The sequence below is a fragment of the Amblyraja radiata genome, chromosome 10 (genome assembly GCF_010909765.2).
Source record: "Amblyraja radiata isolate CabotCenter1 chromosome 10, sAmbRad1.1.pri, whole genome shotgun sequence".
Classification (NCBI taxonomy): domain Eukaryota; kingdom Metazoa; phylum Chordata; class Chondrichthyes; order Rajiformes; family Rajidae; genus Amblyraja; species Amblyraja radiata.
The window spans coordinates 6,845,396-6,858,624 of NC_045965.1; the positions used below are offsets into that span (position 1 = coordinate 6,845,396).

A 13,229-nucleotide genomic window follows, 5' to 3' on the forward strand; every position below is an offset into this window, starting at 1 on the left:
TTACTTTGGAACAAAATTAGTTTAACATGGTATCATGTTTGGCAGATATTGTGGGCCAAAAGCCATAATCCTGTACTGTACTGTACTATGTATGTTTGTTATATGTAATAAAACACACTGGAAACATTAAAGGGGTTGGACAAAGTTGGAAAGTTTTTACAGATGAGAAATTATGTTTATTTCTGAGGAATACATGGATGTGGTGTATTTGGACATTCTGAAGGCTTTATGATAATTTCAAACATAAGAGGTTAGTAGCCAAATAAATGCAGATGGGTTGGGAACATATACTGACATCCATTGAGAATTGGTTGACTGACTGGAAATGTAGGGTAGCAATAAACGGGACTTTTTTTCAGATGGAAGTTAGTGATTTGTGGATGTTGCAACATTCGGTGCTTGGGCCTCAGTTGATCTCAAATATATCAATGATATGGATGAGAGAACTAAATATACCATCTTAGTATACAGATGATAAAATGCTGGGAGTAGAGGGGGAAGGGGGGGGGGAGATTAGGGAGGTTTGTGAGTTGTGAAGAGACCCCAATAATAAGGCGAAACCAAATTAGATCCAGTTCAATGCGGCTATATGTGCGGTTATCCACTTTGGTTCTAAAAACATAAAGACAGATTATTATCTGAATGGTTATAGATTGGGAGGTGTGAAACCAGACATGTAGGCCAGTTGTTGAAATTAAGCATTTAAATGATCTTTGCACTATGTGCCGTACATTAATGCTTGGCCTTTATGCAAAAGTATTTGACTACAGGACCAAGGATGTCTTATTGACATTGTACAAGACCTTATTGAGGACCTTCAAGTATGCTGCTAACGCTGCTTATCTGGAGATATTCTTGCTTTAGAGGTGGAGCGACAAAGTTTATTAGACTGATTCGTGAAACAAAAGGGATGTTTCAAGAGAATTGGCTCAACTGGGCCTATATTCATTGGAATGTTGAAGAATGACAATTCATCCCATTGAAGCCCACAAAGCTCTAACAAGAATAGATAAGACTAGATGCTGAGAGATTGTTCATGATTCTTCAGGTTATGTGTAATTATATGTGTATAATTATAAAATATGTTACAATCACTTGCACCCAAGGTAAGTGATGAATGCAGCAGGGTGTCAACTGCTGAAGGTATTCTACTACTTTCCAGTGCATCCATTGTCAACCACCTTTAATGCCTTAACTTCACTACATTTTAACCACTGTTGCTGAGGGCATAATAGATAGATATAGATAGATATAATTTATTGCCACACAACCAGGGTTGGTGGAAATTTGGGTTGTCGATAGAGTCTCTATCTCAAATAGGTTTGCTGGGTTCTAATATTTTGCAAAGTAATTTTAAAAGAAAACTTTACAAAGAAGATATTTTTGATATTTTGTAAAGAAAGCAACAGATTTTGTTTGTAATTATAATCTGTCAGAGCAGACAGTATACACTCCCCAGTGCCAGTCTGTGGTGAGTGTGTTACTGAGAAGTACTCCACCCTTTTCCTTTTCCTCCGATTAAACTATTAGAGTGATTAACAATAAACCATTGTAATTTTTATTTATGTCAATCTTCTGTGGGACTGCCCAGGGTGTTCCAGAAAAACAAGTGGTCATCAGGTGGAGTTACTTATGTGAGACACTTGGGCCACATTTTACAGCCATATTTTCTGTTCTTTTTTACACTTTAATTATAAATTTACATTTTCATGTTTATGGCAGTAACTACCTATGTAGATTTGTCTATGGTTATTACACCTTCCAGCTCATAGTTATGTTAATCATTAACAATAATACTTCCGCAGTGCTGTTAAATATAGGAAAAATCAACATAAGGCATGCACGGGAGCACTATTGAACAAAGTATGATAGCAAAGTATGGAGATACTTCCATCTTTTACTAGAACATAGGAGGAAGTCATCAGACCCATCAAATCTATGCTAGCTCATTGAGAAAGCCCATTTTGTTCCCGCAACCTTCCCTACATTCCATCAATTACCCTCACATTCTCGCACTTACACCATGTACACCAGGGGGAATTTACTTTGGCCAGTTAATCTACCTATCCACACTTGGAATGTGGGAAGAAACCAGAGGACCTGGAGGAATGTCCACACGATCGGCTGAACATGCAAACTCCACACAGTCAGCACCAGACGTTAAGATTGAATCCCCACTGCGAAAGCTACGAGGCAGAAACATGCCAACTTTGCCACTCTGCTGGCCAGATAAGAGAACAGATGATCCCCAATGCTCGATCAAGGAGAGGGATTTTAAAAGACATCTTAAATGAGGCACTGAGGGTGACAAGAGAATGACAAACTCTAGGCCTTGGGTTTGGAAGACCTCACCATCAACAGTACAATGATTAAAATCAGGGATATGCAAAAAGCCACGATTGGATCAGCAAAGACGTCTTGGAGGGCTGGAGAATGATACAGAGGCAGAGTTTAAGAGTTATGAAGGGCTCTGAAAATAAGGATAACTGGAATACTATGGTTTTACTGGATGAGGAAAGATAAAACTCAGGAGTGGGTGAAGGGAACTTGTTACAAGTTACCCGGTAGCTGAAAAGTAATCATGTGTGCCTAACCTCTATTTTAGGACATGCAGTCAGATTGATCAATCTACATCCTGAATTCAGTTAGTAAAATAAACTCAAGCTTAACCAGCAGTTCATAAAGTGCCCTTGTGAGTCTGCTGAGGAACAGATAGGGTTTTTTACGCCAATACAAAGAGGAAAGAGTAGAAAGAGTTTTCTAATTCCAGAGAAAAACCAACCACTGACAGACTGCATTGCATTCCACACCTCCTGCAGGCCTCCAGCCCATTCAACGCCAATCTATCGCAATGTATTTAAAATAAATAGTATTCTGGTAAATAAAACACACAATCACAATTACTAAGGTGACAAGGGAAAAACGTGGATATATATAATCAGATGAAAATTGTATGAACTAGAAATCAAATTGTACATATACGAAAATATATGGACTCAAGCACAAGTTTTAATATAAGAGCAAATAGTATTGTAGCTGGAAAGGGACAGATATAGAAGTTCAAAATTGGACATCCACGGGGCACTATGTGCTGGCATCAAAAACAGAATTGTACTTCGTTCTTCGGGACTTGGCTGGACTTTATCATGAATATCAAGCCAAGGGCCATCCTTGATTCAAACAAAATTGCAATGAAACATGCCAGGCTTATCATTAGAGAGACCTTACAGTGACCAAAATTCTACACATCCCAAGGTACTACAATGTGTGCACTAAACGGTCAAACAAAGTGGCTTCACAAACAATGGGTTACATCAAAGCTCAGCAGTACTATAGTATCCAGCTGTGAATGGGGGTGAATAATTAAAGAGCAAATAGGAGGAGGTGACATTAAGAACATCCTTATCCTCATTGACAGCAGAGGCTCAAAGACAAGGCTGAAACATTTGCAATCATCTTCAGTGTCAGATCCATCTAGGTTTTCTCCTAAGATAGACGCAAAAAGCTGGAGTAACCTAGCGGGTCAGGCAGCGTCTCTGGAGAAAAGAAATAGGTGACGTTTCGGGTCGGACCCTTCTTCAGATTGAGAGTCATGGGAAAGGGAAACGAGAGACATAGTCGGTGATATAGAGAGATATAGAATAAATGAATGAAAGATATGACATGCCCACCATCATAGAGAGCAGCTCACCACCACTTTATTTATTAATGGAAACTTGAGTTGTTTCCTATAGAACTGAAAGGTTGTAGGGAATTTTAATTGAGTTGTACAAAGTATAAGGGGCCATATACACAAAATACAGCTCCTTTAGACCTACGCAACTACAATGGGTGAAATGGCCTCCTAAATGTTATAAATTTCTCACGATTCAATAAAATTGTTAACTTTCAAACTATCCTTTTGTTTGCTTTGTTAATAATTGGAATGACCCTTCAGCATTTTTCAATGGTGTGTCAACATTACCATGAACGGTTTTGTTTTCTAGAGAAATTGAATTGGGTTAGCAATAAACTCTGCTTCAAACATAGATTACTTCTAACCTAATGCTAAAAGAATTCCAAGCATCTGACAATGTGAAAATTACCCTAGCCAACGGCTGACCTCAAAATGACCAACTTGCCCTCTGACAACGTGAACTTTATGGCCTTTGGATAATATAGTTAAAATACATCTTGCATTACATGGAATAACATTACAGTTGATGTGAAACATCTTCTTGCCTGTAAGCAAAAACAATGAGGTGAACAATAATGTTACAATAATCGTAACTCAATCACTGGCATGTGGAAACACAATTACATAAAATACCATAACTTTATTAATTTAACTTGGTTTCTGGCAAACAGTATAATAGTATATTATACTGTTCATTATATAAACTTGCCAAACAATTCTGCGTACATCTGACTACATCTTTCAACGATCTGCCTTGGAAGCAAAATTTTATATACCAGAAAATAACATGTTCCCTCTTCTAAATAGAACAAAAATAAAAAAACACAGAAAACTAGAATCCAGTATATTTTGGTTATGTTCAGTTAATGTGTTTCATACTTAAGGATCTTTGAATGCAAGGAGCGAGCTTTCACCATATTCCTGACTCACAATGGCACGGAAATTGAAGTACATCATGTTATGTAAAACTGTAGTGCGAGGTAAAGTCCGAGCCCCTTTTGTCCCTAACCAAGTCATCAATAGACAATAGATAATAGGTGCAGGAGTAGGCCATTCGGACCTTCGAGTCAGCACCGCCATTCAATGTGATCATAGCTGATCATCCACAATCACTACCCACAGTTCCTGCCTTCTCCCCATATCCCCTGACTCTGCTATCTTTAAGAGCTCTATCTAACTCTCTCTTGAAAGCATCCAGAGAACCGGCCCCATCGCCTTGTGAGGCAGAGAATTCCACAGACTCACAACTCTCTGTGTGAAAAAGTTTTTCCTTATCTCCGTTCTTAATGGCTTAATATTCTTAAACTGGGGCCCCTGGTTCTGGAGTCCCCTAACATCGGGAACATGTTTCCTGCCTCTAGCGTGTCCAAACACTGAATAATCTTATATGTTTCAATAAGATCCCCTCTCATCCTTCTAAATTCCAGAGTATACAAGCCCAGCTACTCCATTCTATCCACATTTGACAGTCCCGCCATCCCGGGAATTAACCTGGTGAACCTACGTTGCACTCCCTCAATAGCAAGAATGTCCTTTCTCAAATTTGGAGAGCAAAACTGCACACAATACTCCAGGTGTGGTCTCATGTACATGCCAGCAAAGGTATCTGGAAGCCCAAAATAAATAGTCATACCTTCTGTAGTCTGAAAGAATTATGTGACAATTTATCTTTAAGTTCATAAGTCACAGGAGCAGAAGTATTCAGATTTTCCCCCATCGTGTCTACTCCGCCATCCAATCTTGGCTGATCTATCTTTCCCTCTCAACCTCATTCTACTGCCTTCTCCCCATAACTGTTGACACCTTTATTAATCAGCAATCTGTCAATCTCTGCCTTAAAAATACCCAATGACGTGACCTCCTCAACCGTCTGGCAATGAATTCCACAGATTCATCACCCTCGGACTAAAGAAATTCCTCATCTCCATTCTAAACGTATGTCCATTTATTCTTAGGCTGTGCCCTCTGTTTTGAGACTTTCCCACTAGTGGAAACATCCTCCCCATATCCGCTCTATCCAGGCCATTCACTATCCACTATTTGGTAGGTTTCAATGAGATTCTTCCCCTCATCCTTCTAAACTCCAGCAAGTACAGGCACAGTGCTTTCAAATGCTCAACATACATTAGCCTAATCTGGTCCAGGTGAGCTATCCACCTTCAGACCTTTCAGCTTCCCAAGCACCTTCTCCTTAGTAATGGCCAGTCCACTAACTTCGGGTCCCCTGACTCTTGAATTTCAGGTACGTTGCTGGTGTCTTCCGCTATGAAGACTGACGCAAAAAACGTATTCAATTCATCTGCCATTCTTTATTCCCCATTAATACTTCTCCAGCATCATTTTCCAGTGGTACAATGTCCACTCTTGCCTCTCTCTTACTCTTTATATATCTGAAGAACCTTTTCCTATCATCTTTTATATTATTGGCTAGCTTACCATCATATTTCATCTTTAATTCCCCATATTGCCTTTTTAGTTTCCTTCTGTTGGTTTTTAAAGACTTCCCAATCCTCAAGCTTCTTAGTGATGCCCACAACTACCAATTTCTAACTGCGCTATAAACTCATCCACTTTGTTCTGTATACTGCGTGCACTCAAATATAACACCTTTTGTTCAGTATTCAAGACCCCTCTTCTCACATTCGTCCCGAATTTGCCTGACCTTAGAATTATCCCTCCTTAAACTTTGTGTCCTACTACTTCTGAAGACTTCCTGCACTTTCCTTCCCTTTAAATGCATCCATACATTTCCGGACATAAATTTCCTGAAGGGTCTCGACCCAAAACGTCGTCCATTCCTTCTCTCCAGCCTGACCTGCTGAGTTACTCCAGCATTTTGTGTCTACCTTCCATACATTTCCACTTTGTTGACCTCACTCCCCCCACTTTAATTACATTGATAATAGCTTGTAACCACAGGCAAAATATAAGTAATATGTCACAGGACAAACCAATATGTTAACATGTGCAGGAAGGAGTTGCAAATGCTGGTTTACACCACTGATAGATACAAAATGCTGGAGTAACACAGACGGACAGGCAGCGTCTCTGGAAAGAAGGAATGGGTAACGTTTGAGATCGAGTCCCTTCGTCTGAAGATGCTGACTATCCCGCTGAGTTATCCCAGCATTTTGTGTCAATAAGTTAACATGTCATAACATGTTATGAATGTACCCCTGTCCAACAGGGTCTGCTGAAAGCCAGAGTTTGCCAAAATATAGCTGGCCACTAAGCTAAATTACTGTACATTTCTTATATGGTGTCCAACTGGTGTTTTCTAATAGCTATAGGAATTTATTGGCTTGTTGATTTACTATGTAGATTAAGTGCAGAAATGTTTACAGAAAATCTTTAATAAGCTTTTGTTTTTTTAAATGTTTCAAAAGGGTGAAGAATTTAGATTCTTAGTACATGAAAACCGAGTGCATGTTTATGCAAAAATTCCCTCAAGAGACAAAATTGGGTGTAATAGGAGTCTGAAGAAGGGTCTCGACCCGAAACGTCACGCATTCCTTGTCTCCAGAGATGCTGCCTGCCCGCTGAGTTACTCCAGCATTTTGTGTCTACCTTGGGTGTAATAGGACATATGTTTGTGATTTGCAAAGGGACCAAATGTCCTTTCTATGCTGAAGTGTGCTCTTGCATTAGTACATCTAGCATGCAGTAGACTCTCACCTGATTGACATGTGGGATGATGTCACAGTCTTCCTTCAGCTGCTTTAAATGAGAAATGAGGAAATTGCTCACTCCTATGGATCGACAGATTCCTATGAAAGGCAATGTGAGAGACAATAATGCCAGAGAATTAGTTACGTATCAGGGGATATCCTGAATTTAGAGTACTTTTCAGGGTGACAAAGGTGCAGATGCAGAACAGTGCCTGGATGAAAGGAATTTTTAGAGAAGACCGGGAACTCCATTAGTGAACACTTGAACTAGATAAGTTATCTTATATGCCTGTTCCATCAAGCCACATAAGGAAACAGTTTTCTAACACAAACATACTGCAACTCCCTAGTGAATAAGAGCCTCAAGTTGAGGGCTGGGAAAATCTAATGAGGCATAAGTGAAAAAACAATCAGAAATGCGTCAGCATCAAAAGAAGGAAACCATGTGTCGCGCTGCTTGCCAAATTTATAGAGAACGGCAACAACTGAGAGGGTCACAGGCAAGGACACGGAGTTCTTAACAAGCACCATTCCATTGTCGACATGATGGTACTAATTGTGGAGAATATGCAACAAAATCTGAATAATACTTGTACTGACTGCAAGGTGCTAAAGTGCAAAGTTAAACTGGAAATGAAAAACCATTGACTTATAATAATCTACAGTATTATTTGTAGTACTGATCAATAATAATAGGAACAAAATTAAGACATTTTACAACATGCAAAAAACTATTTTCCTGATGTTAATTGCTAAAACATGGATTTCTGAAATATGAAATTTGAGGATGCAAATGGATCAACAATATTAGCAAATAACAGCTATCAAATAGATTCAGGGTCAGTTCCTGTGGATTTGAGGATAGCTAATGTTATCCCACTTTTCATGAAAGGAGCGAGAGAGAAAACGGAGAATTACAGACCAGTTAGCCTGACTTCGGTGGTGGGAAAGATGCTGGGATCAATTATTAAAGAGGTAATAATGGGGCATTTGGATAGCAGTAAAAGGATTAGTCCAAGTGAGCATGGATTTATGAAAGGAAAATCATGCTTGACTAATCTGGAATTTTTTGAGGATGTGAAAAGTAAAATGGATGAAGGGGAGCCAGTGGGTGTAGTGTATCTAGACTTTCAGAAAGCTTTTGATAAGGTCCCGCACGGAAGACTGGTGACTAAAATTAGAGCACATGGTATTGGGGGTATGGTGTTGACGTGGATAGAAAATTGGTTGGCAGTCAGGAAGCAAAGAGTAGGAGTGAACGGGTCCTTTTCAGAATGGCAGGCAGTGGCGAGTGGAATGCCGCAAGGCTCGGTGTTGGGGCCGCAACCGTTTACCATATATATTAATGATTTGGAAGAGGGAATTAGGAGCAACACTAGCAAGTTTGCGGATGACACAAAGCTGAGTGGCAGTGTGAACTGTGAAGAGGATGTTAGGAGGTTGCAGGGTGACCTGGACAGGTTGAGTGAGTGGGCAGATGCGTGGCAGATGCAGTATAATATAGATAAATGTGAGGTTATCCACTTTGGTGGCAAAAACAAGGGGGAAGATTATTATCTCAATGGGATTAGGTTAGGTAAGGGGGAGGTACAGCGAGACCTGGGTGTCCTTGTACACCGGTCACTGAAAGTTGGCGTGCAGGTACAACAGGCAGTGAAGAAAGCTAATGGAATGTTGGCCTTCATAATAAGAGGATTTCAGTATAGGAGTAGAGAGGCTCTTCTGCAGTTGTATAGGGCTCTGGTAAGACCACATCTGGAGTATTGCGTACAGTTTTGGTCTCCTAATTTGAGGAAGTACATCCTTGTGATTGAGGCAGTGCAGCGTAGGTTCACAAGATTGATCCCTGGGATGGCGTGACTGTCATATGAGGAAAGATTGAAAAGACTAGGCTTGTATTCACTGGTGTTTTGAAGGATGAGGGGGATCTTATAGAAACATATACAATTATAAAAGGACAAGCTAGATGCAGGAAAAATGTTCCCATTGTTGGGCGAGTCCAGAACCAGGGGCCACAGTCTTAGAATAAAGGGGAGGCCATTTAAGACTGAGGTGAAAAAAAACTTTTTCACCCAGAGAGTTGTGAATTTGTGGAATTCCCTGCCACAGAGGGCAGTGGAGGCCAAATCACTGGATGGATTGATGAAATTGAAAAATCATTATTTGTGAATTAGAATAGTAAGATTAAACGAGAACTTACCAGTTTGAAGTTTGATCTGTATTTTATGAGGAGTTATAATGAGGGATTACGTGACGAAGCCCGCCAGGACGCATGCATGTCATTCTTCAAAGCAGCGGTGTGAAATCACAGATAACTGTAATGACTAAACATAGTAAGATTAGAGAAGAGATACCAGTTAAGTATATGATCAAGGATGGGAGCGGAGGGCACGTAATCCCTCATCGTAACTCCTCATAAAATTCAGATCAAACTTCAAACTGGTAAGTTCTCGTTTAATCTTACTATTTTACTTCGGAATCACGTGAGTGACTACGTGAAGATTTTAAAGCTCTGTGATTTCATGCCGTGGAAACGAGTCCATGCATCACGTCTGCCTTGATGACTGTAGGAGGAATTGTGTTAACATAATTTGGACATGAATTCGACATTGAAATCATAAAATTTGTTAACACAAAATTATAACCCCTTTTTATGGGTTTAAATTAATTTAGAGAACTTAAAATTGTTTCTGCAAATGTTCCAGGTTTCATTACTGGTTTGTTGTAAAATAATTGGAATGTTTTTTCCCCAGACCATCCTGCTGCCTTGAGGATTTGGTCCATTGGTACATCCAACTGTATCGTTGCCGATGTAGCTGCAGCCCTGGTGGAATGAGATTTAAAAATATTAGTATCCACCCCAGCCTGTGTTAGCACCTGTTTCAGCCACCTTGAGATGGTCTGGACCATCACTCTTTTGTGTGGTTGCTTGTGGCTGACCAGAAGTGCCTTCTCATTGCCTCTTAGGATTTTCGTTGTCTCCATGTATAACGACAGATGTCTTACTATACAGAGACGGTCATCTGTTGGGTATGACCTAAATTGTATATTGAGGCCTGCTGATCCCTGTCTGTTCTGCTTTACTAACTCATAGATATGAAACGTAATAAGTGATATGACACGCATGCATCCTGGCGGGCTTCTTCACGTAGTCACTCACGTGACTCCGAAGTAAAATGGCAATTCAGGGTGAACTAGTTTAGCCAATTAACTAAGGCTTGAAATTTCCAAGCATTCTTGCCATATTTTGAACAAACATATTGAACATTTATTGTCCCATCCTCCTGTAATGTTGCAGTGAAAGGACTGTGATGTAAAAGGTATATTGTGCAAACCATACATAGTACAAATACAAGTACAGTAAACCCTCGTTATAACGGACCATGGAGGGGGGGGGGGGGGATGAATGGTGTCCATTATTGTCGAATGTCCGCTATAACAGAGTTATATCGTTATAGCAGATAATATCAGTATTATCATTATATGGAGCCAAAACAAAGTATTGTAAATGAAGGTAATACATAAAGGGACACAAAGTGCTGGAGTAACTCAGCAGGTCAGGCAACATCTCGGGAGAACAAGGCTAGGACATGATGTCGGGACATTTCTTCAGACTGGTTCAGTCTGCTGAGTTACTCCAGCACTGAGTTTCATCTGCACCAACATCTGCACCAGCGAGCCCTTCTTCACCCACCGCACGGTCCGGTTGACGCGGCTGTTGTTGCGGCTCACGTTGTAGCCCCTGGCTGAAAGTTCATTCTTTGGGTCGCCGCCAATAACAGGACGCACTCAGTCTCCGTCGTGCTCCCTCCCCTCTCACTAGCTGCCGCTACTTCCTGTCGCCCGTTGTTTTGTCCGTCCACCTCCTCCTTCCAAGATGGAGTATGTCGGCGCCTCCAGGGAGCAGGAAGCAGCGGTGGAGCAGGGAGCATGGAGTGGCCAAAGCAAAGGGAGAAGGAGGCAGAGGTGGCGGTGGAGGGGTGCTATCGGACAGGCCGAGTGGACTGAGCGACGGGAGAAAGAGGAGGAGGAGGTTGTGATGAAAAAGCGGAGAGGACAAAGCGACGGCCGACTGGAAGAACAGGGTATGAGAAGAAGGAATCCAATAGTGACCGAGCGTGTCCTGGTGGTGGTGGTGGCAGCAGCCTGAAGAATGCATTGGCCCCAGGGGTACAACGTGAGCTGCAACAACAGCCATGTCAATTGGACCGTGCAGTGGTGAAGAAGGGATCACTGGTGCACTTTGCGAGCTGGGGGTGGTGTGGGAAACCGTGGCTATAAGTCGCCGGGGAGGAAGTGCGAGCCAGGGGTGGCAGTCGGCAGCCCTCGACAGGTAAATCCACTATAACCAAAATCCTTTGTAACGGGTTCTGTCAAAACAAGTGCTTACTGTACAGCCAAAATGATGGACAAATTGACCATCATGACCTTAAAAACCTAAGCTAACCCAACAGTAACTTCCAGGGACTTCATGTATGATCTGATTGCTAAGGCACAAGTGATTGCATCCAAAATTATTTTTCAATTTTTTGTTTGAAAAGGACATGCTAGGAACAATTTACTCCTTTCAAGACTTTCTAGAAAAAGAACGCCCTCCTCAGAGTCATATGATCTAGAAACAGGCCCTTCTTCTCCATGGTGACCATTAATTACCCACCGACACTAATTCTATGTACCAGAATTTGATCTGTAGCTTCCTCTACCGTGACAATTCAACTGCCCATCTAGATAATTCTTAAATAGTGTGAATGTACCTGCTTCCACTACCCACTCAAGCAACGCGTTCTTGATGCCAACCATAACGTAGGTAAAAAAATACTCCTTTACAGCCCCTCTGAATGTCCTCCCCCTTTACAGCTCTTCCCCCTATTTTTGTCCTCTGTTATTAGCAATGTTACAAAATTTTGAGATTTTAAAAATCAAGTCTGCAATTTATCCCATCAGATAAAGCATAAAAATAAGTTTAATTTGACACCTAATTCACTTTCATATCTCAAGTATTTAAAATGTTATGGCCATTTTCATACTGGGAAATGAGCATCTTGTTCCCTATTGATTTTCTATGGACATAACAAAAAAGCTGTGATCGTGAACAGTCAAAAGCCCATAACATTCTTAAAAATTAAGAGAACTGAATGAAATTTTCAGTTATCATAGATTGAAGCATTCTGAAACAAATATAAAATTATCTTACTTGGATGACCTGAAATTAAAGCATATAATTAGTTAGTTACCTAATTGTAGCTAATTTCAGACTTCAATTACTAGATCTAAACATCTATCCATTTCTTAATAAATGATTAACATTTTTAAATAGCCTAAATGTCCAAATAATATTCACAAATAGTTCACAATAAAACATGATTTTAAAATCTCATTTACATTAATTTATAGACCAAATGGAAGGAATTGAGTGTTCAATTGCTGTAAATTAAAGTCCATTTAAATCAGCTTTCCAGTGGGTTCCTGTGAACGCGCTGGTTTAGAACGTTCACATTGCGGTAGATTTGTGCCCTCAAATGCCCAGAAAAATACTGCGGGATATAATGGGCCCAAAATGAGCTACTCGCAATATTAAACTTTGTATAAAGGGATCTTTAGAAGCCCTTTTTAATGTAAAAATATACAGCCTACCTTCTGCTATTTGCTTTATGAGACCCTGCGGTTGCTGGTGTTCGCCGGTTTAGAGGTTGATTTTTAAACTACTATAACTATTATACGAGGCCTTTAAAACTAATAATAGCTTTTGCGACGGGGTCTTCCAGCGATTTTTCGTTAATAATTAACTAGGCTGAACTTCTTCGATTTGAACAGCCTAGCAAAAATCGCGTTTTAAACCCGCCCCCCTCTAAACGGCGCCAAAATCACGCACACCCGCAGCGACA

General features: G+C 40.5%; 1 protein-coding gene across 2 annotated transcripts in view; it reads right to left on the reverse strand.

The window, feature by feature from the left end:
• LOC116977478 (uncharacterized oxidoreductase ZK1290.5-like) overlaps positions 1 to 13,229 on the reverse strand; it is a 115,774-nt gene that overhangs the window by 39,047 nt on the left and 63,498 nt on the right. For both annotated transcript variants that reach the window (XM_033027934.1, XM_033027935.1), the window contains exon 4: positions 7,352 to 7,443. In XM_033027934.1, coding sequence (XP_032883825.1) covers positions 7,352 to 7,443 — 92 coding nt within the window. The remainder of the gene's footprint in view (positions 1 to 7,351; positions 7,444 to 13,229) is intronic.